Source organism: Ovis canadensis, chromosome 8 (genome assembly GCF_042477335.2).
Source record: "Ovis canadensis isolate MfBH-ARS-UI-01 breed Bighorn chromosome 8, ARS-UI_OviCan_v2, whole genome shotgun sequence".
Lineage (NCBI taxonomy): Eukaryota > Metazoa > Chordata > Mammalia > Artiodactyla > Bovidae > Ovis > Ovis canadensis.
In genome coordinates this window covers 58,213,385-58,239,691 of record NC_091252.1, presented here as the reverse complement: position 1 = coordinate 58,239,691, position 26,307 = coordinate 58,213,385, and the positions used below count along the sequence as shown (strand labels likewise).

The 26,307-nt window shown below is 44.3% G+C and overlaps 1 protein-coding gene across 2 annotated transcripts in view; it reads right to left on the bottom strand.

Annotated features, from left to right (window-relative positions):
* BACH2 (BTB domain and CNC homolog 2) overlaps nt 1-26,307 on the bottom strand; it is a 385,266-nt gene that overhangs the window by 287,905 nt on the left and 71,054 nt on the right. For both annotated transcript variants that reach the window (XM_069598267.1, XM_069598266.1), the window contains exon 2: nt 3,332-3,444. Coding sequence is in view for 1 of the 2 variants with exons in the window: in XM_069598266.1 (XP_069454367.1) it covers nt 3,332-3,340 (9 nt within the window). In the remaining variant the exon portion in view is untranslated. The remainder of the gene's footprint in view (nt 1-3,331; nt 3,445-26,307) is intronic.

Here is a 26,307-nt window from a genome sequence, read left to right as displayed (position 1 = left end):
TTCTGTCTCCAACTGACCCAAAAGGAAGCTGTCAGTGCCCAACTGTGATCAGACTTGCTGTGGTATTTCAGAGGAGCAGCCCTGGACCCTAGGATGTCCCAGCCCCCCACCCCCACCCGGCCAGACATGTCCCTAGGCAAAGTGTCACAAAGCGAGCTGGGGTTTGGGAAGGAAGGAGAGTGATTACTGTGTATGTCCAAGGAAGTGGGAAACATACAGGTCAGATGTCTCCAAGTTTCTAGGAACACTTCTACTTAGAAAATCAGTCATACCCTCAAAAATATTTCCAATGTTCTAATTTATATATCCTAACTGATGAGGTGACTGTCTAGTTTTATTTGTGCTAAGGTCTGTTTTCTCCCCAGGGGGTGACCTATTTTTTTGTCTTATGCCAAGAAAACTATAAGAAAAATGCTGACTGATGAAGGTTACACATCATGCTTAATCACCACTTTGACTTACAATAACATAAAATAAAACATTCACTGGGTCATTCAGGCAAGAACATAACCTCCCAAGCAACCGACACACCTACCGAGACTTCTGAAATTTCTGAGTCTGGTTCCCAGCCGTGTGCCAAGAGCCAAACCATGACGTCAGGTCTTGCACTGCCCCAGAGAAACTCAGGGCAGGGCTGCCACAGCAGACTGTGCTTGCCAATCTGAGATTTCCCAAGAGTTGTCTTAGCTTTTCACTACATCAAACTGTCAATGATAGAAGCCAAGGTCTGCAGTGACCGCCATGATGAATCTCCTTCCCTCCCCCACTTCCAACCTTGACCTTGGGGAAGAATACCTGCCCATCTTCCAGGATTCCAAAGCTCACTCCTCAAAGACTGTTAGGGGCATTATGTGAAATAAGCCAAAGAAAGACAAATACTGTATGATTTCACTTGTATGTGGAATCTAAAAAAAAAATACAACAAAAACAAATAAAACAGAAAGACTCATAAATATAGAGAACTAATAAGTTAGCGGCTGCCAGTGGGGAGAAGGAAGGGGGAGGGGCCATACCAGGGTAGGGGCGTAGGAGATATGAACTGCTAGGCATAAAACAAGCTACAAGGATAGACTACACAACGTGGGGAATATAGCCAGTATTTTATAATAACTATAAATGGAGCATAACCTTTAAAAGTTGTGAATCACTATACTGTGCACCTGTCACTTGTATAATATTGTCCAGCAACTACTGTTGCTGTTGCTCAGTTGCTCAATCGTGTCCAACTCTGTGACCCCATGAACTGCAGCACTCCAGGCTTTCCTGTCCTTCACTATCTGAGTTTTCTCACTCAATGTCCATTGAGTCAGTGATGCCATCCAACTATCCCAGCAATTATACTTCAATTAAAAAAAATAGGGAATAAAAAAAAGGTTTAAGTATTGAACCCAAGGGAGGGAAAGGTCAGCAAAGCTTTCTTTCTCTTTGGCTTGGCTCAGTCAAATGAAAATCTCTCAAAAAAAAAAAAAAAAAAAAGTGTTGGGACTTCGCTGATAGTCCAGTGGTTAAGACTGCGCTTCCAGGGAAGGCGGCGGCGTTTGATGCCTGGTCAGGGAATTAAGATTCCACATGCTTCACAACATGGCCAAAAAACCCCCAAAACAATGGCTTACTTTTTTCTGATCCCTTCTGATGGGGTAAAGCAACCATGCCCATAAAAAGGCCGAACAATGGCCATGAGAAAAACTGCCCCTGGAAAAGGGATCTTAGCAAAAGAACCTCAACAAGTTACATGGGCTTTCTAAAGTTTAGGAGTCCCGTAGTAGGTTTTTAAGACCAAATTACCTAAAAGCGCTGTCCAACTCCATTACAATCCATGGTTACTTCTTGTTGCAGTCTCTGGAACTGTCTCTCCCCTGTTTTAAATCCTTCAGGGGCTCTCGGAATGCAATCCGTCCCTCCTTCTCTGGGCTCCTAGCTGCCATCTTCCGCCAGGGCAGGTGCTCTCAAGCAGGCCTTTTTTGTTCCCTAAAGGGACACTGGCCAACGTGTTGGGACATTTTTCATTGTCACACTGAAGTGGAGGAAGTTGAACGCTACTAAACACCTCCAACACAGAAGACAGCCTCACATGACAAAGGACTTCCTGATCCAAACATCAATAGTGCCAAGGTTGAGATATCCTGCCCCAGCCATACAAACTCTATTGTTCTCTAAGCATGGCAGACTTTCTCAGAAGCTTCTGCACTTCTACACACAGGCAGTTTCCTTTACCTGGAATGCCCTGCCATACTTCTGTGCCCAAGAAATGACCGTGTAGCATACAGAATTCAACTCGAGACGTCACTGCTTCTATATGCTCCTTTCCAGATTCCTCAAAGAGAGATGTTTCTTCTGTGCTTCTCCAGCTTCTGGTACTCACCTCACACCGGTCCCAGGGCCCCTAAATTGTCTATCACCTGCTAAAGGCAAGACCTCAGCCCCATTCATCATTTTTCCCCCGAGTGCCCATCTGGAAATCAATCACTGCATGCTGAGTGATCAATCAAGGAATAAATGCAAGTGTTGCCAGGCCGTGCTAAGTCACTTCAGTCATGTCTGACTCTGTGCGACCCCATGGACTGTAGCCTGCCAGGCTCCTCTGTCCATAGGATTCTCCAGGCAAGAATACTGGAGTGGGATACCATGCCCTCCTCCCGGGGGTCTTCCGAACCCAGGGATTGAACTCATGTCTCTTAAGTCTCCTGCACTGGCAGGTGGGTTCTTTACCACTGGCGCCACCTGCACCTAAGGCTTTCTGGCAACAATATCTGAGGGATAACAGTGTCCCCAACACCAGAAACAACAACAGCAAAAAACTAATCAAATGCTTATAACATAGACAGGGGCTGTATTAAACACTAGGACACATATAAACTCATTTCATCCTTAAAACAACCCTGCAAGTTACATACCATTATCACCAGCATTTTACAGATGGGGAAACGGAGGCATAGAGCCATTAAGCCACTTTCCCAAGGTCCTCAAAGCTAGCTGATATTTAAACCCAGGTAGTGGGGTCGCACAGAGTCGGACACGACTGAAGCGACTTAGCAGCAGCAGTAGCAGCTTGGCCCTAGAGCCTCAGTCTTCCAATATCCATGGCAAGACAATTATACTAACAACCGACAGTCCAGCTGCTCAGAGGCCTCCGACGAACACAGTTGACACCTCTAGAACACTACACCACCAGCAGCCTGTGACCCTGCCTGTCGACACTGCTTGCCAACCTCCATAACGCTTCCGGCAGGAGACACAACCTCCTCACATCACAGAAAGACATCACGTAGCCAAGGAAATTCATGGTACCATAGAGAAGACACAAAGGATCAGTCCCCAAAGTGCCTCTTACCTTGTTCATGCTGTAGGGACTGCAGCAAGGAATCAGACATGTCACAATGCGAGGCAGCTCTTAAAGATTCTCCTTGCTCCTGTTGACCTCACTTCCTGAAGCAGACAGCTGCACTGTAATCACAAACAAAGAAAAGATCTTTCAGAGCAGTCCTGTGTCCAGAGGAACTTTCTGCCATGATGGCAAGGCTCCATGCCTGTGCTAGTCAATATGGTAGCCACTAGCCATACGTTGCTACTGAGTATGTGAATTGTGGCCAGTGCAACTGAGGGCTGAATTTTAAATTCCGTGTAATTTTAATTAAAGCTCAGTGTAAATAGCCATGTGTGGTCAGTGGTTACCATAATGGATGGTGCAGGTCTAGAGAGTCTAATCAAGAGTCTTGAGGCTGCAGACACCAGGCACACCAGCGTCCAAGGAAAAGTTGGATATCATATGCTCTGAGTGACTGTGGAGGCACAGGGAGAACACTCATTCATTCAGTAACTATTTTTTGAGTACGTACTATGCACTGAGTACTGAGGATACAGTGACCAGTAAGCCAGAGAGGTCAGTTATATAAGGGCTTCTAGTGCAGCCTCTAGTCTCCTTGGGAAGGAAAAGGCTCTAACATATGAGCAGCAAGTGTGCCAAATCTCAATACCATGCAGCCCACAGGAGTAAAGGAACAGACTAGTTGAGACTTCCCTGGTGGCCCAGTGGTTAACACTCTGCACTTTCACTGAAGGGGCCATGGGTTCGATCCCTGGTCAGGGAACTAAGATCTCACATGCTGCATGATGTGGTAAAAAAGAAAAAACCAACCAACCAACCAAGAAACAGACCAGCATTTGCTGGAGCCTGACTGTACCACTGTCAGGACTTAACAGCTAGAGCCTTCCATGGAGCTTTTTGAGAGGCAGTGTACCAGAAGGAGTTCTGTTTTCCATGGGCCAAATGAAGCAGACGACCCAACATCCCCTCAAATGGGAAATAGGGTCCATGTTTTTATCCACATTGTTGGTTCTTCAGGTAGGTTTTTCGATTCATTTGAATTACATTTTAGAACACAATGGTCCTTGTTCAGTTCCAGGATTCTTAATTTGTCAAATATTAAGGAAAAATAAAGAAAATATATTCAACCACTTAATTGGATTGGTAGCCTTTTCCTTTGAAAGATGTTTCTGAGAGGATTTGACAGGAGAACAAAACATCGTAAGGTGCCTTATATTCCCCTTATTTCTATGTGTTTTCAGGTTGCAGCTAGGAAGGATTTATATATCTGAATCTTTCCATAAAGCCTGGAATTCGAGGTTCAAGCACAACTGCAGTGTCTTTAAAATATATTATTTTAATTATAATGACAGTGTAGAAAATATTCAAGAGGAAAAGGGAGAAGTATGCAGAATCCCACTGGCCCAGCATCACCTTTAGTTTTTAGCAGCCAGCTTTCGTCTATTGGAGAACAACATGAGGCATGTCTGCTGACTGAGTCGAAGGCACTTAAGTCCAAGGCTGTATTCTCCATTTTAACGTCTTTCACTAAGAAGGAAGTGATTTCGCAATACACGTTTTCAAAAGATAAACCCTTACTCCACGCACATTATCATTCTGCAAACACAATGTTATTATAAATCAGAAGACAGGGAGAAGAGACTGCCGATCACTCCTCGGCTATTTGAGACACATAAATTCCAAAGAAAATATTACATTCAGTCATAGAAATAACATATTTTAACAATGATGTACAACATGGAGAGACCCTGGAATTCTGCCTCTCTAGCCTAAATACATCCAAAAACACCCTCATCTGTACACGAGACCTGGGTAATCACTGCTTCAAAGCCAAGAAAATTCAATATCTAATTCTAAGCGAGCTTAAAAGTGACTGAAAGAAATTTCTGCATGTAACTTATACTCTCTGAATTTCTAGAAGCAGATGTTAATGAATTTCAGGGTTTTAAAGGAGAAATCTAGACATGTTATTTCCTTTTTGACATATATACTTGATCCGTTTAAAAACTATGGCCCAACAATGAACTGGGAAGTTTGTTCAAAAACCTGGCAGAGATGCCTGATGTCACAATTCCATTCAAAGGGACACATTGCTATCAACACAGGAAAGGTGGGCACAAGAAGATAATAACAAACAGACAAGGATTCTTGAGCATAATTTCCCCAAGGAAACCCCACCCAGTTCCAATCATCCCACTATCCCCATGCCCTGAGAACTTGCTTACATAGCTTGCAGTAAACTAATTTTGGATCCTCTCCTGTCCACCACCCCAGCCAAGTGTTCTTATATCATTTTCATGTATGTCGGTTCTACAACAAAGTCAGAATAAAAACTCTCCAAGGGAAACATTAATCACCTAGAAAATTCTTAATAAATATCATGAACAGATTTTTTTTTTCTTTGCTCTCACTCATAGGGCCGAGAGTGATGTCATGACTCTTAATGGAAGGCCTTAAAAACAATGTTGATAATCGCTGCAAATGGCCTTCCGGATTTTTTTTAGAAGAAGAAAATCTTTCCAGGTCCAGGATCACAAATTTTTTTTAAGAAGGAAGTACTGTTAAGAATACCTTACACAATGCTCAAAACTGTACAATGCATTTTTATATTCTTTAGTACTGGGATCAATTTGAGTGGCAGTTTTCCTAATTAGGAAACTGGATGCAGAGAGGAAAAAGAATTCTTCTTAGTCATGCTGTAGTAGGCAGGAGACCCTGTGCTGGAAGTGACTTCATTTCAAGACACTATAGAATGAAAATAAGTTCAAAGACCACAAATAAAAGAACCTCCCCCAATAAAACAGACACACACACTGAAAGATCACAATTAACACAAATAACCTCAGCAAACAAAAGACAGAATTAGAAACTGGATCAGTTTGCTTCTGGACAGCATCGGAAAAGACTAGCCTTATTCTATCAAGTTATTTCAATCTTCTTTGAAATACAGAGAACCTGGTTGTTTTATAGCCAATTCAATTTATGAAGAAGCCTAGAAAAATCCACAGCTTAAAAAACAAGACTGACTCAAGTATAAAGCATTCAGGGAAAAGATATCAGAGTTACCACAGTAGAATTAAGGGAGTGTTTCTTTTTTTTATTCTATTTTTTCAATGTTTCTTTTTAATTGTTCAAGAAGCTGATGACTTTCAAGGGCAGCTGAAGAAACGCCATCCCAATGTGACTTCCACTCAGTCACTCCTAACAGGATTGGTTCAACCAGCAAAACAAAGCCCATGGTCAACCTTAGGCATTTAAAAGCTTAGCTGAATTGCAATTCATCTTTCCAGGCGGATTATGAAGTGTGGGTGAGCAGGAAGGTAGAGACAGGGCACATGTAAGAAGACGAGAGCAAAGAGAATGAAAAGAAAAGGTGAAGGTTACGAAAAAGGAGAAAAGCAAAGGGCAGGTGAGCCAAAGAGCCTTGGGGACAGGTTCAGTGATATGGCCGACCCCCTCACCAGCCAGTCCTGAGGCTCCTGGTGACAGCGCCACATGCTAGGGCTTCTCCGGGATGATACACTCTCAGGGCTCGGGTGTCAGCAAGTGGGAGTCGGAGCAGAGTTAAGACCGGGCCTACCTGTTTCACCACTATTTATTTACCATCAATCTCCACCTACCACAGAGAAGAGTATGTTAAACTGGATCACTGATAATGGTGTAGAGAGGCATAGTGAGAATAGAAGCCAACTTTATTCTCTTCTCCTTACTCTAAAGAGAAGCTTAAACATGTCAAATGGCTGTGTGTGTGTGTGTGTGTGTGTGTGTGTGTGTGTTGCGCCATTTCTTAGCCCTTGAAAAGGCAACAAATACTTATTACCAATAATCAATGATTCTGGTGGCTCAGACAGTAAAGAATTTGCCTGCAAGGCAGGAGATCCAGGTTTGGTCCCTGGGTCAGGAAGATCCCCTGGAGAAGGGAAAGGTTACCCACTCCGGTATTCTTGCCTGGAAAATTCCACAGAGCCCGGAAGGCTACAGTCCATGGGGTCGCAGAGTTGGACACAACTGAGTGACTTAACACCTTCAGTGGCATTAAATACCAATAAGAAATCAATGGAATATGATGAGCTGGGTTTTTCTCCCCACTCCAACTCCTCAATCTTTACCAAGATGCTCATTTTAGAAGGCATTTCTGATATAACTCAAAGCTGAGGAGTTTTGGCACTCCCTACAGGAAACATGTCAAGAGGAGCCAGTGGTTCATGCCTCACGTTGTCCAAGTTCCCACTGGCTTTTACATACAACACAGCCTGAGGTCAGCCTGTGAATCAAGGCCCCCAGTCCCTCCCCTCACATCACTGAATCCAGTAGCCTGGGAGCAAAGGGCCAAAGCATGAGGACCCAAGAGCTTGTGGAAAAGGAACGAGGGAACACAAAGATGAATGGGTGCTTGGAGAGAAAGGGAGAGCAGGCAAGGTGGTAAGAGTCTAGAAGAAATTCTCTAAATCTAGGACTTAGGGGCGTCAGAAATGACGTGAACAGATGAGAGAAATATCCCTAATATCCTCCACCATAGGGGAGTAAATTTCATGAGTTGGGGTAATTAACACACCTCTGACAACCTTCAAGTGGAATCCTTGTGCAAGACTGGAAAATGTAAAACCATTATATTACAGACAGTCCAATCACTCCCTTCCACAATAAGGGATGTTGGTGCTGGGATTAAAAGATCCAAAGATGAAGCAGCAAACAGACCCGTCCTCTACTCTAAATGTACATACACTCTCCAAGTGGTTGTCTCCGTCCGTTCTTCCTGAAAAGACAGAGCAACGTTTCCTGAGAAATGTCTTAAAGGTCCTTCTCCAGCCTCATGGTTACATCAGACATGTGGCTCTGACTCTGCAAGACTTCTGTGCTTTTGCCATCCCCAGCTTTAGGCAGCAAACATGCCGTAACCTGATTCTGCCCCAAGAGACAGGACTGTGTTGGCCACCCTGCCTTGCTTCCCCTGTGCCCTGCCCTCATGGCATGCCACAGGAAACACACCGCCCAAGTCATCTGGCCACCAAGCATCATCAGGAGCCTTCTTATCCAAGGGTAGGCTAGGCAATTTGAAAATTAATATTCTGAAATACTAACTAGCATATGAGCTATATAGTTCAACAGGAAATTGATAAGGAAGAAGAAATGAAAGGAATATAAAGGAAAGAGACACTCCTGGTAACACAAAAAAACTGCCCTGAGAACCAGATGAGGAGTAGCAAGCAGCATGCCAGCGAACAGTGCCAAGGGGTAGAGTGACTGCTGCTTTCAGATGAATACTTCTGGCACGTATGCTGGGGGTTCCCTGTAGTCTAATCCTAAGTCAGGATATCCAAGTTCAGGGCTAACACTCTACAAAATATCAATTTAAGTAATTTAGAAATATCTTAATTAGAGGCACAATACAGAAAACTCCCAAGAGGGTGTCTGGATTAGTCTACTTCTAGCCTGGGTGGGGCTATTTAATCCAGAGGACACAAATTCAGATGCCTAAGGGATAGACTCTTGAGAGTCCCTGGGACAGCAAGGAGATCAAACCAGTCAATACCAATGGAAATCAACCATAAATACTCGTTGGAAGGACTGATGCTGAAACTCCAATACTTTGGCCACTTGAGAAGAACCCACTCACTGGAAAAGACCCTGATGCTCGGCAAGACTGAGGGCAGGAGGAGAAAGGGGTTACAGAGGATGAGATGGTTGGATGGCATCATTGATTCAATGGACATGAGTCTGAGCCAACTCTGGGAGATGGTGAAGGACAGGGAAGCCTGGCATGCTGCAGTCCATGGGGTCACAAAGAGTTGGACACAATGGAGCGACTGAACAACCAGAAAGGGGTCAAGAAAGAATGAGATGAGGGAACAGTCAGGCCAGAGGAAAAGACAATGAGGAGCAGGTGGCCTGGAGAATCTGCCAAGTGTCACTCTAGGAAGGCAGGAACAAGGGACATTAGGCACATGGCCCCAGAGCTTCTGATATTCAAGGAAGACAAAAACAGTGAGAGATTACATGAAATCATATGCCGTTTCAGTGTTGGCAGTTTATATTAATACTTTGGAAATACCAAACAGGTTGGATTTGGTGGGTCAGGTTGTGTCTATTATCATAGACCTTTCATGTCGGTTGGGGGATTCTTTGTTCCTTTAAATCTCCAAGGCTGATGGCCCCAGCCTGTCTCCTGATCTCCTCGGGTTGCACCGCTGTGGCTTCCCTGGGCACAGGGAGCCCAGTGGGAAGAGTGGGCAAGGCGGGGCTCAGAAGCCACATCAGTCTGCCTTTCAACTCTGCCTCTTGGCACCAATCTTCTCTGCGTCTCTATTCCTTCACCCGTAAAATTTGAGGAAATTCTTTATACCTCCTAAGACTGTTCTGACAATTAAACGGAGTAACATGAAGAAAGCACTGGATGCATGATGTTAAATAAGATGAGGCTCTTCACCTCTTCCTGTTTCCCATCACCATTCAGCATCATCTCATCATGCTTGCAATTGTATGGGGGTGTTTACTTCTCAACTACCCTACTGAATTACAAGTATTTCAAGGGAAGAGATTTTGTCTGTTTTATGCCCAAATAACCAGCATCTATCCCACTGCCCTACATGCAGCAGGCACTCAATATTTGCAAATTTTAATTATAATGACATTATAGACTGAATGTTTATGTGTCCCCCCCCCCTCAAATGCACAGGTTGCCTAAGCCCCGATGTGATGATATTTGGGCGGAGTTCCCATTGTGGGATTAGTGCCATTATAGGAAGAGATGCCAGAGAGCTCAACTGTGTGCATACATTCTTTCTCCCCGTCTCCTCACCACCTGAGGACACAGCAGGAAGTCAACTGTCTATAAGAGAGCCCTTGCTAGGAATCAAATAGGCTGGCACCTTGATCTTGGGACTCACCAGCCTCCAAAACTGTGAGACATGAACTGCTGCTTAGCCTCTCAGGCTATGGTATTCTGTTACAGCAGGCTAAACTGTTGTTGGCAAACATTTAGGAAGATCTTCCTTAAATCTAGCTCCAACAGAGCCTTTTTCCTATCAATTTATGTTCTTTTGATCCTTTAATGTCAAAATCTATATCTACTCCTGACTTGGTCAGAATATAGTGAGGCTAAATGAAAAAGCACCTTCAAATTTAAGAATGAAATCCTGAAGAGTTTTCTCTTGAGAAGTATGGTATCACTTTTAGGTCAATAGGGTACTCTCTAGGTACTCTTTGTATGCCTCAGAAGAAAAAAATTAAATGTAAGAGATTTCATCACCCTACTAATAACTAGAGTCATGCCTTAATTTTAGCATCCTCAACTCATGTTCGCCAACAGTGCATGTCACTGCCTGCTGTGTACTTGGTGGCTGGCCAGAGTTTGAGGCAATCCCCAGTTCACTTGTCCAGTTCGGATTGAGAAGGCTGACCTGTATTCATCTAGGACAAAAGTTTATTAACCGTGACTGACTGATTCAAGTTTCTTTGATTTTGTTCTGAAAGAATCCTAGCGACCTTCCAACAATCTCAGCTTCCCTCTCCTTTGGGGCGTTTGCTGAACAGTTCATACAAACACATTTCCTGTGATTTGGTGAGAAGTGAAAATAACTCAACAGAAAGCCTAGTCGGTGGGTGACTTTAGAATGACCCACTGAAAAGGAAGCAAAGACAAAGGAAATCACTCTGAAAGTATCTCTTTCCAGAAGCTCAAGGGGATCAGCTATCTCTCCAACAAAAGGTTTTCAACAGAGGAATTGAAATATTTTCAACAATACCTTGAGGAGAAGGTGTAGTGAGAAACGATCGTCTTATTGGGGGCAAATGCTTACAACTGAAACTCATCTGTTTAGCCAGCCAAACTGAGTGTGATGCCTTGTTCATCTTGGAAGAACCTTTCATTAATCCTCAGAAGAAAGCTCAATTTGGCATGACCGGCACCTGTTGAAAGCAGTCTCAAGGATTCACTGTTGATTCCTGCTTTCCTGAGGCTCAAATTCTGTCCTCTGAACACCAGCTTCTCCACAGTGTGGCTTTTTCTTCATGAGGGCACCCTGTGTCCTAATGTTTGCTTCTCCCAGGGTGCTGGGGCTTTCAATGCTCTTGAATGAGTTCAGTGTCATCAGAATGAATGAAGTTCTCATACCTCGCAGGTAGTGCACCTGGGGACCCCCAGAGTCATTCGAACATCAGAATACTGGGTGCCCATCTCGCCACCCCTGTGCCCCCAACACTCACCTGGAGAGCCCCACACAGACTCTGGGGGGAATGCATCTTGCTGCTTTGGGTCAGCAATTCCTGTGTGAGTATAAACACCCACCACAGCCCCTAGAATCTATGGCCCAGTCTGTGGTATTAACGTTTTCCCATCTGGGAACTTCCCTTTCCTGCCTTCGAACTTGTGCTCATGCCTAATCACCCAGTTGCGTCCAATTCTTTGCGACCCTGTGGACTGTAGCCCGCCAGGCTCCTCTGTCCATTGAATTCTCCAGGCAGGAATACTCCAGTGGGTTGCCATTTCCTTCTCCAGGGGATCTTCCTGACTCAGGGATCAAACCTGGATCTTCTGCATTGCAGGTGGATTTGAGCTCATGAGGTACTTATTATTTCCAATTTCCCACATACCTAAGGATTTCGGGGTAGGTAGAGTGGGGCTGGGTGTTAGAAGGGGGCCAGGCTGTATGACCTCAGGATACTGTTCTGCCAGAAATGCCCATTTGGGCTTCCCTAACCTCAATTCTGTCATATCCAGTGGCTATTTGGCTGTACTTCAGGCCAGAGCCAGAAATATGTTCTTTGTAGCTGATGCTGTATTGTTATGACTCACCGCCTGAGTTTTCCTCATAGCAGAGCAATACTGGGCGAGGAAGAGCTTAAGGATCAGGTCAAACACTGAGAACTGTGCTCCCAGTCAGCATCAGCAGCGCAGGAAACTACCCCAAGGAAGCAGTCACCTCCCTGTGCTCTTCACACCCGGCTAAGTCTGTCCTGGGTCTGAGGAAAGGAATGTGCCTGGTGTTAACTTTCCAATGATCCAGAACTGGGTGACCGCACGCTGACGTTTTGGTAGCATGAGAGAAGCAAAGAGGACAAAGGAGGAGACCAGGACGCAACCAGCTCCCCACATCACAACTTTGGTCTGGAGAGGGGCCGAGTTCTCCCACAGCAGCCAAGAGAACAGCCACAGAAAACGGCTCCAGCCGCCGACCTGGAGGCCTCGTCCCGGGGGATCCTCTGATCTCATTACAGCAGTCGACACTAGTCCTCACAAAACAAACAGAGGAAATTTATGCCTGCCTTCGCCTGGGGAGAGCTCCGCATTCCTCGCTTAACGAGAGTTCCAGCTTCAGAGACCACAGCCACGGGGCTGGGGAGGATGTCTGCTTTGCTCCAAAGAAAGAACTGAGGTCCTGCCTCTTCCCCTCTCTCTGGGGCTGGACAGGAAGGAGGTGAGCCTGGAGAGAGCCCCTGAACTGGTGAAGTTCCCTTTCTTCTTCTGTCAGCTCCACCCCGCCAGGCGCAGTCAGTGGAGCCACTGACTGCCCTGGGAAAGTGCAGCCTTGAAGGGTTCCACCTGCTAAGGCCAGAAGCCCAAAAGAGAGGCTGTCTCGTGGAACAAAACTCGACATCGTTTGGTGGGAAAATTTTTTCCCTAAAATACCCTTGCCTGAGCCTTGGAAAACTTTACCCAATCTGGGGTTCCCACTTTTAGAATAAATGGAAAGAGGAAAAAATTATTTTACATCCTTTAACTTCATCTCAGACGTAACTGAACGCTTGGTTCAGGAGGAAGAGGGTAAACTTACAAACCAATATTAAGAACAGAGCGGTGGTTCTGAACTGCAAGTGCATGGAGACATTTTTGGTTGTCACGACTGGGGGAGGGTGCTACTGTCGTCTAGCAGGTAGAGACTAAGGATGCTGGTAAATATCCTACCAGGCACAAAACACCCCCCATATTAAGAACTGTCGGCTCTAAAATGTCACGAGTGGGATAACCAACAAGGATCTACTGTATAGCACAGGGAATTCCGCTCAATGTTAGCTGGCAGCCAGGATGGGAGGGGGGTTTGGTGGGAAAACGGATAGATGTATATAGATGGTTGAGTCCCTTCTCTGTTCACATGAAACTATCACAACATTGTAGCTACCCCAATACAAAATTAAAAGTTCAAAAGGGAAAAAAACATGTCAACAGGGATGGAATTGAGAAATTCTGACGTAGAGGGAACACTCAAGGATGTGGGTAGGTTTAAAAGAGTGACAATTCTTAATTACATTCCAATAATGTTGAGAGCATGCAGTCAAAATGTGCACAAGTAACTGTGAAGAAAGCTGAGCACCGAAGAATTGATGCTTTTGAACTGTGGTGTTGGAGAAGACTCTTGAGAGTCCCTTGGACTGCAAGGAGATCCAACCAGTCCATTCTAAGGGAGATCAGTCCTGGGTGCTTATTGGAAGGACTGATGCTAAAGCTGAAACTCCAATACTTTGGCCACCTCATGCGAAGAGTTGACTCATTGGAAAAGACTCTGATGCTGGGAGGGATTGGGGGCAGGAGAAGGGGACGACAGAGGATGAGATGGCTGGATGGCATCATTGACTCGATGGACATGGGTTTGGGTGAACTCGGGAGTTGGTGATGGACAGGGAGGCCTGGCGTGCTGCAATTCACGGGGTCGCAAAGAGTCAGACACAACTGAGTGACTGAACTGAACTGAACTGAACCACCACAAAAATTCACCAGTTCTTTCTTCAAGAAAAATAAATGAAAACTGCCTTGTAACTACGCAGAGTCAGATCATTAAGAGCTGACTGGAAAAGAGTGGAGCAGCTTGAATTTGAGACGACATGATCAGCATCAATGTGAGTGCTGTGTTTATTTCAGGTGAAGGTGTGATCTCTGTGCTTACCATCATGATTCAGTGGTGAGCCCGAACAGAAGGAATTGCTGAGCTCGCCTCCATGATTACTAAAACCATACATGTAACCTGAGTAGATGTAGGGCTGGGGGAAAAAATGGCAAAATACTTCAACTTTCACAATACCAGCAAAAATATGAGGAACCGTGGTGATGTTGACCTACATTCTAGGAAGGTTAGAAAAACAGCTGCATGGTAGGACACTAAATAAATGCAGAACTGCAGAAAGGTATCATAATGAAAATAATCGTGGTGCTTATTTTGAAATTCTCCCATTTCTAATTTTCTGTACCTGTTTCAAAACACCCCCTTTCTTCTACATAGCATACTTTCATTGTATCTGATATAAGAATGTATGTTTCCATAACCCAGTCATCATTCTCTCACGAACTCTTTCATTCCCACAAAAGAAGGAAAAAGCCCTTTTTAAACACAGCACATGCATGTAAGCAAATCAGAAAGAGCAAAAAAAATTCATGAATGAGCAGGAGACAGTTTCTTAATGGAATGTTTTAAGGGCCTGTGGTATAAACAGTAAACAAAACTGATTCACTAAATGTTAATACTGTTGACCATGATGTAAGAATTGGGCTTTCTTTTTTTTCATGTTCCAGAGGCAAGAGGGAAATGAATACCTTGGTGGGGAAAAAGTGATACCTTCCTTGGCATTTCAAAACCATTGCTCAATGCCTCTTGAGCAAGGGAAGCCACCGTAATGACTTTATTTTACCTACCGCAATTATGGGGCACCTCGGAGTAGTTCTCCACCATAACCCACTTTCCTTGCTCCACTCCAGCCCTGCTAAATCATCTCTGGAAACCATTAACCGAGACTCCCATTCCAATTTTCCTCTCCTCCCTCCCCTGCTGCCTCAGTCATGCTGGAACCAGGACAAAGCCAACTTGTATTACATCACAGAGCAAACTCCTTTTTCTGTAAACCATCTCCTTGGTAGTTTACCGCTACTGGAACCCAAGGCTGTCAACAGTGTGGTCTTTGTTTGGTGGGTGTTGCTTGAAAAATTAAGCCAAAAAAAAAAAAAAAATGAAGTTTCCCCTACACCTCTTTCCTCGTGTAAATACAGGCCAGTGGTTGGAGGCGCCTCTGCAGCCTGGCTCCACCCGCAGTGTAAACGAGACATTACCTTATACACAAATGAATCTACGCATTCCTCATCTAGCTGCCTCCCCGCACATTCCTCTGCTCCCTGCTCACACCCCGGCCTTCCCCTCCTCTTTCCTCTACCCCCACCCTGCTTTTTTTTTTTTTTTTCAATTTCCATTGCCTCACTGTGTTTTTGTGTAAATGATCTCACATGACTCAACAAATCCATCTGCCTGAAGCAGGCCAAGTCTGGAGCCCTCCCAGGAGGGAGGAGAAGAATTGCTTTGTGGAAAGGACCTGGAGCGCTGCCCTTTCTCTGGCTCGAATTACCCGCCTGTCAGGCCTGACGGATTTGGCTAAAAATAAAAGGAAGCGGGCCGTGAAAAGCAGATGAATGGGCTCAGCAGTTCCTTAGATAACACGGGCCTGCTGTGGCCCAAAGCGCCCCAAACAGAAACTTCAAATGTGGGGCTTGCGAAGGCCAGGGATGGGGTGTCCAGGTGAAAGTGGGGGGACAGGGACTGGGGTTAGATTTTTGCCCAAGGACTTGTGTGTGTGTGTGTGTGTGTGTGTGTGTGAGAAAGAGACAGAGAGAGATATATACAAAAAGGTCCTCAGAAAAACAGTAGAGTTCGGTGGTGAGAAGGATTGGCTCATTAAAAAAAAAAGAGAGAGAAGAAAAGAAAAAAATATTGTTTCCACTACAAAATTACCCTTCTTTCCACCTCCCAACACCAGACATTTTAAGCCTCCCTATGATGTCACTTCTATATCCTGAGCCAGCACAGAGCTCAAAGTCTTTCTTGTGAGTGGATGCCCAGCGCCCGCCCGCAGTGGGTATTAAGCACTTAGGTTGGCAATGTAATGACACACTGTAACAATCTGTAATATGAAGCAGTCAGCAAAGCCCTGGCTCGAGGAGCTGTTTCTCCCGACCATTAACCATATGTTTGGCTCCCCAGCTAGCGGAGCAGAGCACGGTTCCAGCTCACCATCTGGTTTCTATCCACACAAGCAACTGCAAAGCACAGACCATCTCCCTCTGGAGCTGTGTTTCTTTTTCTCTCTTTTCCGTTCTGCCCTTCCCCTTTCCGCCTCCCAGCTCCTTTGGTTCCCTCGGCTAAAGAATTCTCTGCCATTCATCACGTGCAAAGAAAACTTTACCTGGCGGCAGCGGCCGAGCTATTAAGAATGCACAGCTGTATTGAAAACACGCCAGAGGACCGGTTCCCGTCCTCGTCCGCCCCACGCGGTCCCTACCCTTCCTCACCCCTATTGAGTGCTGACACTTGATCCAGGATGTTAAAAATAGGTACATTCTTGACAGATCCAGGGGTGGTTGTGGTGCCCTTCACACTCACTCCATATTCTGAGCTTTTAAACGCCACACACACATACACACACCCCTAAATTTGCCTCTGCATTCAATTCGCATGACATCAGTCTCACCCAGATGACACACCGGCTACAAATAACCAAGCCAAGGAAAGGACTCTGTTTCTTTCTCTGCCCTCAAGGATTCAATCCCACGTGTGTATTTTTCTTTCTTTCTTCTTTCCCTACGGAGCCTAAACTGAAAGAGATCCCACCTCAGAAGAATAAGAGCACTCAGCCTTTTTCAACAAACTGATAATTTGCAAAACTTATGCTTATTGACATTGGCATTTTCATCGAACACAATCATAACAGGGGACAGACTATCGGAATTCAGGCACTTTTCTTGCAACATCTCCCAAGTATTTAACTCAGATTTTTTCTTTACATGATTTCAGGTAGTTTATAAATTTTTTTTTTTTAATTTAAGGAGAGACAGTGGTAAGCAGAAATTAGATAATTTCGCCCCCATCCCCACTAGAATTATATGTGTAATACCAGCCCATTTTACTGAATTAGGAACTGAAAGTTAATTCTTTCCCACACCTTAAAAAAATTAAAAGGCTGGTTTCTCACATACCAAGAAGAAAAGGAAGAGTATCATTAAAAAGTGATTAAGCAGAATGTCAGATTTTATCAACGTGGCAGCAATACGGAGGTTCAGTCAGGGGAACGCTGTTTATTCAGGCTAACAAGGGTGTCAGGAGGCCACTACCTGAGCGGACATCTTACGCCCACTGTCCTTGTCAATCCTCGTTTCGTGATTTGAATAGGCCTTTTGTTTGCTACTTCTACCAATAAGTGACATCAAAATTCTGCTGCCCATAGGTTTTAGAAAATGATAGAAAAGGAACTTTCAATTTCAGAAGCCTTAAGAAATTGTCCATAGAAGATGGGTTTAATTAAATGCTGTTTTTTAACCCCCAAACCATAATACAAACTTAAGATGAATTACTATCATCACAACATCACTAATAAAAAGGAAGAAAAATGATCAGTTCACAACTTCAACATTTTCATAGTTTACCTCTGCACCACAAAATCAATTTATTACAAAGTATTGGACTGGCCAAATAATTTGTTTGGGAAGTTATAGGAAAAACCCAAATGAACTTTTCGGCCAAGTAAATACTTAGGATTTTCATAACTGATGCTCCCAGCCCAATTCTACCAGGATCCTTGTTGGGGCTGGGGGAGGAGGGGGACCTAGGCAACAGAATTTCTGAAAGCTTCCCAGCTGTAGGTATTGCGCAGCCAGAGTTGAAAAGTCTTGCTCTGTGTGAACTTGCACCTCATTAAAATTAAAATGAAACCTTTGGAATGGCAATACAAATGAAATTTGGGATTAGAGCAGTGGCTTTCAAACTTGCTTAGAAGTGAAATCTTCAGTCAAGTCAAATCTTATATGAAATCTCTCTAAATGAAATAGTAAGTGGTCATTTGTATGTCTATACAATATCCATGGATTTCATAAATTCAAATGTATAATTTTTTAAATCGCTCTAAGTCAACCAGTGAGAACAAAGAGGCCATTTCATTAAACATCAAAGTCTGAAACTGAGACGTCCAGAGCTCTCCACCTCTGCAACCAAGTGTTTGCATGGCTAATGGTTCAGATGATCAAGGCTGGATGCATGTGAGAAAAGCAGTGTGTGCAGCAGGGTGAAATTAATTCATAAATTAATTTAATAAATGTCAATTAAATGTCTAGTACACACCAGGTACTGCCCTCAGGGGGTCACTGGAGGAATAAATTGCAGCCTTCTCCCTGAAGAAGACACCTAATGGCACCACAGCAAGACCATCACAGAAATGGAGGTACCAGAGCTTGCTATGGGGAAACGTGGCCAATTCCGTCTAGGGAGACGGGGCATAACCTCAGCAGCGTGGGGCAATTAAGTCCTAAGAATCTGAGCAGGAATTTTACAGCTAACAAAGAAAGAGAAGGACAGCTCAGAATGAAGGAACAGAATGTGGAGGAAAAAAAAAAACACCACCAAAAAACCGACAACCACCACCCGTAAGTATAAATAGGTTTGGTGAGTTCTGGGGGTTATGAGAAATTCTGAGGAGGGGAAGAAGGACTGGGATTTGAGACTGAAAAGGGAACTGAGGCTAAGTTATTAGAAACTTCAAATGTCATGATACAGTTGAGACCAACACTGAGCGACAGAAACCTAAGGTGAACCACTCATGTAACTTCAAATTTTCTGGCAGTCATGTTAGAAAAGTAAAAAGAAACAGAAGGAATTAATTTTAATGATATGTTATTTAACCCAATAGATCTAAACTATTACCATTTTGACATATATTTAATATAAAAATTATTGAGCTATATTACATTTTTATACTCTTATTTTTAGTTTTTAAATTTTCTATTAAAGTAGAGTTGATCTACAATGTTGTGTTAATTTTGCTGTGCAGTGAAGTGATTCAGTTTTACATACATATTCTTTTTTTTAAATATTCTTTTCCATTATGTTTTATCACAGGATACTGATTATAGTTCCCAGTGCTATGCAGTAGGACCTTTCTGCTTATCTATAACCCCAAACTCCCAATCCGTCTCTCCCCCATGCCCCCTCTCCCATGGAAACCACAAGTGTGTTCTCTATGTCTATGAGTCTGTTTCTGTTTTATAGATAAGTTCATTTGTGTTACATTTCAGATTCCACATATATGTGATATCGTATGGTATCTATCTTTCTGACTGACTTCACTCAGTACAATGGTCTCTAGTTTCTAGTCACAGACTAAGTCTTTTTAGAATAGGGCATGGTTTTATACCTGTGACACATCTCAACTTAGACTGGCCACATTTTAAGAGCTTAAGAGCCATGTGTAGCCAGTGGACACTGTCCTGAACAGCTTGGGTTTGCATCTGACCATGCAGGCAGTAAAGGCCAGTGGACTTGGTGGGATATGCAGGCCAGTGGACTTGGTGGGATATGCAGGCCAGTGGACTTGGTGGGATATGCAGGCCAGTGGACTTGCTGGGATATGCAGGCCAGTGGACTTGCTGGGATATGAAGGCCAGTGGATTTGCTGGGATATGAAGGCCAGTGGACTTGCTGGGATATGAAGGCCAATGGACTTGCTGGGATATGTCTTACAAGGAGACAAGTGCAGCGACAAGGTGGAGAAGCAGAGGGAAGACTGGGTCTTGGAGAGGCTGGTGAGGCTGCTTCCAGAGTCCAGGCCAGGGAAGAGGAGGATGACACTGGAAACTAGGACAGTCAACCTGGCATGGCAGTGGGATGGCATGGAAGGGTCCGAGTCAAAACACTTTTCTAGACAGAATTCAGAAAAATTATATAAGTGGCCACTTACCCACCCAGAAATCTACACTCAGAGGAGACTCTCTAGCCCTGCCTAGCATGTAACTGGCCATGCTGTATTTATCTAACAGGAAGAATTCACTTGTTCAATTTATGACCTCGCTGGAATCTGAAAAACATTGGTACATTCATGGTACAGACTTAGCGACAACTCCTTTATAACAGGTTCAAATATAAGCCAAGATAGCAGAAAAACTCAATTTCAAGGTTAATTTGACAGTCTGATTCAATGTGTCAATGGTCTCAATGTGTTAAAATTTGGCATGTAAGTAATACATTTAAGTGTGCATTTTTAAAAATTACGGTTATAAAAAATGCTCAAAATATATTAAAAATAAATTGGAAATGAAATAAATGCTTGCACACCCCCTTAAGTATCTCCAGGGAACTTCTGCAGACCAGAGTTTGAAGACTGTTAGTTCGGGGCCTCTAAGATCAAAAAGTAAATCTAAGAGCAATACTCCGCCCCTACTCTGTAAGGATCATCAGATCATTCCCATACTGCAGCTGGGAGGAGATACCATTCCTCATTATTCTAAAAAAAGTAGGGAAGCTGAAAAACCAAACTGCAGAAAATGCATTAAGATTATCCAGTAAATTAGAATTTAAAAGGCTATGACTCAAATCTGAGACACATCATTCACTTATCAACATTGTTCATTCACTCATTCACCCAGCAGTGTTTACTGAGCACCTACCACATGTCAGGCACCGTCCTGAGACCTGGGATACATCCATGAGGAAAACAGACAAAATCCCCTACCTTCATGGAATTTAGAATCTAACGGTAAACACAAACAAGAAATGTAATAAATGACTTTTGTTATAAGGTGGTGCACGTGTTGGACTCTGTGATCCCGTGGACTGTAGCCTGCCAGGCTCCTCCGTCCACAGGATTCTCCAGGCAAGAATATAAGGTGGTAGGAGCAATAAAAAATTGACTGGGGTCAGAGGAATTGGAAATGGGATGGAAGAGGAAGGCTGCAATTCTAAATAGATGCTCAGGGTAATGAGAAGATGAAAATGGATCAAGAAACTCACATAAATCACAGGCAGGACATCAGCAGTATGTTTGTGTGTGTGTTGGGGGTGGGAGTGTATGAGTGTGCATTACAAGAACAAAAGTTTGCTTTTATCTGAACATGAAATGAAGTTTGGATAAGCCCTTCATTCATTTGATTTGCCATCAAGAACTTCCCTTAGCCTCCCATTTCTCTCAATCAGCATGGTGAAAAAACATAGTTTGTGGAAAATATTTTAAAACTACAGCATCTTCTATGAAGCAAAAGGCCCTCCCTAGACGCCTGCTAAGCAGAAAGTGTCTGCCATTGTCAGGAATACACTCTATATACCCTCCAGTCTGCATGATCCCCTAGCCACGTCCCACCCACACACAGACCCCAGCCGACCAGCTCAGCAAATGTGCACCAGCTCACACTCTGTAAAACAATGGGGTCTTTCAGGCCTTACAATCTTGTGAAGAAACAGGCTGAAACGTCATGGGAAAAATTAGGAAATATCGGAGGAAAACATCTCACAAAGTGAGGGGTGGAACCATGGCTCACAAGTCCGAAGCCCTGAACAAAGAGAAACAACCGTAACAGCCCCCGCCTGTGCTGACCCTTCCTTTTCAAAAGAGAGGCATCCAAAGTCCCCTTTCTCTTCTCGGGGATTACAGCAGCAAGACATAGACAAGACATCAGAATGAGGAATTTTTCAACCTCAAGAAGCAGAGTTAATTTCAAAAGCTTTACCCACAAGAAAACCAATCCAAATGACCAGCCTTGTTCAGTGATCCATAGCACCAACGTGATTACAGACCAACTGGACTTCGACCACCACACAAAGGAAAACAAACTCCTTCCACTATACCATATATGTTTTAGCTCTTCCAAAGTATTCTTCCTATGAAATCTCATACGACTAGCTCCACCTTGGCAAGCCTTTCTCATCACCTGCCACACCCAGTTTACACCTTTCCCAACCACGTAGCAGGATCCTGTCTCCCAGCCTTTGCCAAAATCTGTTCTACTTGCAAATTACCTGTCTCCTGTGTGTGTGTTAGTCGCTCAGTCAAGTTCCACTCTTTTGCGACCCCATGGACTGTAGCCTGCTAGGCTCCTCTGTCCATGGTGTTCTCCAGGCAAGAATGCTGGAGTAGGGAGCCATTCCCTTCTCTAGGGGATTCCCGACCGTGGGATCGAACCCAGGTCTCCTGCATTGCAGGCAGATTCTTTACCATTAGAGTTACCAGGGAAGCCCTACCTGTCTCCTCTTACCCACCAAATAACATCTCTATTGCCCTAAAAAAAATCTCAGTTTGAGACCCAGCACCTACTGCAAAATAGATTTCCAGATTAATCAAGTACATTTGCAAACCTGTGAACAAACACACCCTTCTGCTTTAATACTTCTTTATTTAATCCAACTGTATTTTCCAATGGATAAGTTAAATCAAACTTTTCTAAACTCCCTAAGGAGAAAATTTGCACCACGTTTCTGTCTGTAAGATTTTATCAACTGTTAAGCACTGCAGGCGTGTCAGTTGTCTCCCACGATGGCCAACCTGTTTTGAGGAAAGACTCAGAAGTGGTTTATTATTATAAAGCACTATGTGGAAAAGGTGTTTATTTTACTCTTGGAAGAAAAAAGCAATGTATATGAAAATCATAAAAATGTTTTAAAATGTAAAACAACTTCAAAAGAAATTATCTACCATAAATAAGGGAGTCCAGGGATTTCCCTGGTGGTCCAATGGCTAAACTCCATGCTCCCAATGGAGCCCAGGTTCAACCCCTGGTCAGGGAACTAGATCTGGAGTGCCACAACTAAGACCCAGCACAGCCAACTAAGTAAATAAATTTTTTTTTTTTTTAAAGAAAGGAACAAAGAAAATAAGAGAGTCCAGTGAGGCTGAGAACCTTACAAAGATACCTCACAGACATGTTACCAGTATTACTCCAAGAGCCTAAGCGTATAAGAACCACCTCTGGAGAAAAACCATCATTTGACAGCGAGGTAGAATTTGGAGTCAGATAGTGAACTGAGCCAGAGAAGGCGATGGCACCCCACTCCAGTACTCTTGCCTGGAAAATCCCATGGATGGAGGAGCCTGGTGGGTTGCAGTCCATGGGGTTGCAAGGAGTCCGACACGACTGAGCGACTTCACTTTCACTTTTCACTTTCATGCATTGGAGAAGGAAATGGCAACCCACTCCAGTACTCTTGCCTGGAGAATCCCAGGGACGGGGGAGCCCAGTGGGCTGCCGTCTATGGGGTCGCACAGAGTCGGACACGACTGAAGTGACTTAGCAATAGCAGCAGCAGTGAATTGAGCAGAATCAAATGTAAATTAATGCAGGCTAAAAATTAAAAGAGACACTGTCAGAGGTAAAAAGTAAGTTCACCAACTGAGGCCACAGAAACACCCTTGTGAACTTACAGACCAAGTTCTTAACCCACTGGTTCCAACTGCTGCACATTAGAATCACTTTGGAGAGCTTTTTAAAAGCTCACTGCCCAGGTCACATTCCATGCTAATAAAATCAGAATGTCTGGGGTAGGAGCTGGGCATCCATGGTGTTTAAAGATCCTCAGGTCATTCCAATGTGCATCAAGGTTTTGGATTCACAGTCCCAGTCTCTCCTGGCAGAGCACAACAGTTGACATTAAAGAAGGCAATGGCTACAGTCCAAAGTTGGGGCTTCCCAGGTGGTGCTAGAGGTAAAGAATCCATCTGCCAATGCAGGAGACTCAGGAAATGTGAGTTTGATCTCTGGATAGGGAAGATCCCCTGGAGGAGGAAATGGCAACCTACTCCAGTATTCTTGCCTGGAAAATCCATGAACAGAGGAGCCTGGTTGGCTACAGTCCATGGGGTCACCAAGAGTTGGACCTGACTAAGCATGAGCATAAATTACAAACAGCCAAGGGTAGCTGCCTCTGTTAAGCGGGAAATCAGTCCCTTGTTTCATCTTCTTTGATTTTCATATTGTGGTCCACTACATAGGTTTTTGTTTTTGTTTTTTTGTAATTTTTTTGTTTTTTTGGCCACACTGCACAATTTGAGGGATCTTAGCTCCCTGATCAGGTATTGGCGAACAACCCATGCTGCCTGCAGTGAAAGGACAGAGTGCTAACCACTGGACCACCAGGAAGAGTCCCAGTCACATATAAGAGTCCCTCAATGAACCTGAGGCTTTGAGATTTAGATTAGAACGGGAAACCAGGCATGATGGTAGATACAGGCCCTGAGAGCAACAGTAATAATTGGAATGTTGCTCATCACATGATCAAGTGACCTGGCTTCAGAGTTAGCAAGGCCTCGGCCCAGTCACCAGTTAGATGCAGGGCTGCCCACAATTACCCAGTCAAAGGACCCAAGTGGTCCACCTAGGGCAGGGGTTCTTTGCCTGAGGTGCTTATCAGCTTACCCACATGTAGGCTGCAACCCCAGATCCTGAGAGGTCTGGATGGGGTCCAGGGATCCCTAGATTTTTTTTTTATGTGGACACTTTAAAAATCTTTATTGAATTTGTTACAATATTGTTTCTGTTCTATGTTTTGGCTTTTTGGCCATGAGGCATGTGGATCTCAACTTCCCGACCAAGGGTTGAACCTGCATCTCCTGCATTGGAAGGCGAAGTCTTAACCACTGGAGCACCAGGGAAGTCCGGGGGGTGCACAGAGTTTAAGAGCTTTCCAGGTGACTGCTGTGTCCTACGGAGAAGGCAGTGGCACCCCACTCCAGCACTCTTGCCTGGAAAATCCCATGGGTGGAGGAGCCTGGTGGGCTGCAGTCCATGGGGTCGCTAAGAGTCGGACACGACTGAGAGACTTCACTTTCACTTTTCACTTGCATGCATTGGAGAAGGAAATGGCAACCCACTCCAGTGTTCTTGCCTGGAGAATCCCAGGGACGGGGGAGGCTGGTGGGCTGCGGTTTCTGGGGTCGCACAGAGTCAGACACGACTGAAGCGACTTAAAAAGTTGTGTCATATGAATGTGGAGAACCACACCAGAGTGATTATGAGAAAGAGCTCTGAGGCCGTACCACATGGGATCAAATCCCTGCCCCACCTGTTACTGGTTTGGGTTAGGTTTCATTAATTATAAAAACGAAGCTAATGGATGGCACCACTTCTGTCGAGAAGCTTGACCTTACTGGATTCCTGTTAAGGATCTGTCATGATACCTGGTAAACAGCAAATGCTCAATTTTACATTATCACATACATACACATGTTTATTTGTCATAGGATTAAATGGCATATGAATATAAGGTGCTTAGCACTGTCTCCACTTAGAAGTGCTCAGTAAATATTAGCTAGGCTGATGCTGACAATAGCGATGGTTAGAAAAACTTACTGGAACTGGCTATCTTCTGTTTGGGATTTCACCTTCTCCTCATGGCATGGCAACCTTTGCTTCAGAAATAAAACCTAAAATATATGAGGGTGGGGAGGAACCTTTCTGCTCTCTCTTCATTATCTGGAGGCCCACTAACCAGGGAGGGTACTTCTGCTGCAAAGACATGATAGGAATGTGGGTTTGTTTAATGGCAAAGAAGAAAAATGTGGCAAATCGCCCCTCCCCAAGTGATGATGAGCAGCAGAACTCGACAGCCGGAGGAAACGCCAGCACCTCATTTCCGAGGGGGAGCCCAGAGTGGAAACGAGTTGTGTCCAAGGTCACAACTTTGTGGCAGAACCAGGATCTGACTTCAGCACAGAGCCCTTCAGTTTCCAGATGCCTGCCATGGAGCATCCTTGGTGACAAGCATGTCTGGGAGGCCGCCTGTCAGAGGGGAGACATGGTACCCGAGGCCAAGGCCAACGTGAGGGGTGAGGAATGTGGTGCCCTGTTTCCCCACCGCTTCCTTCCTCACTCTGACCAATTCCCTTCCCTGATCCAAATTCCACACCCTACAGGCCATTTCCGGCTGAGATGGAGGATATGGAACACTAGAAAGCAGCTGTGCTTTGCTCCTCGGCCAAATTGTTTTCTCGGGGATGTTCGGTTCCAATTTTATAACATAAGACAATTAAAAAAAAGTTTTAATTTCCCAATGTTCCATTGGTACAGAACTGTTCAGCAGTATACATATATTAAGGAATACTTGCATAGTTTTTATCCACTGAGCGAGGACAGGAAATCCTGTCTTCCAGCTGCTGAGTCTCAGACCACTCCATCTGAATATTCTTGCTGACAAATGTGACCTTGTCTCAGTTCTGCAGAATTTAAATATTCCCTCAAAGTCATTTCTGCTTGATCTTAG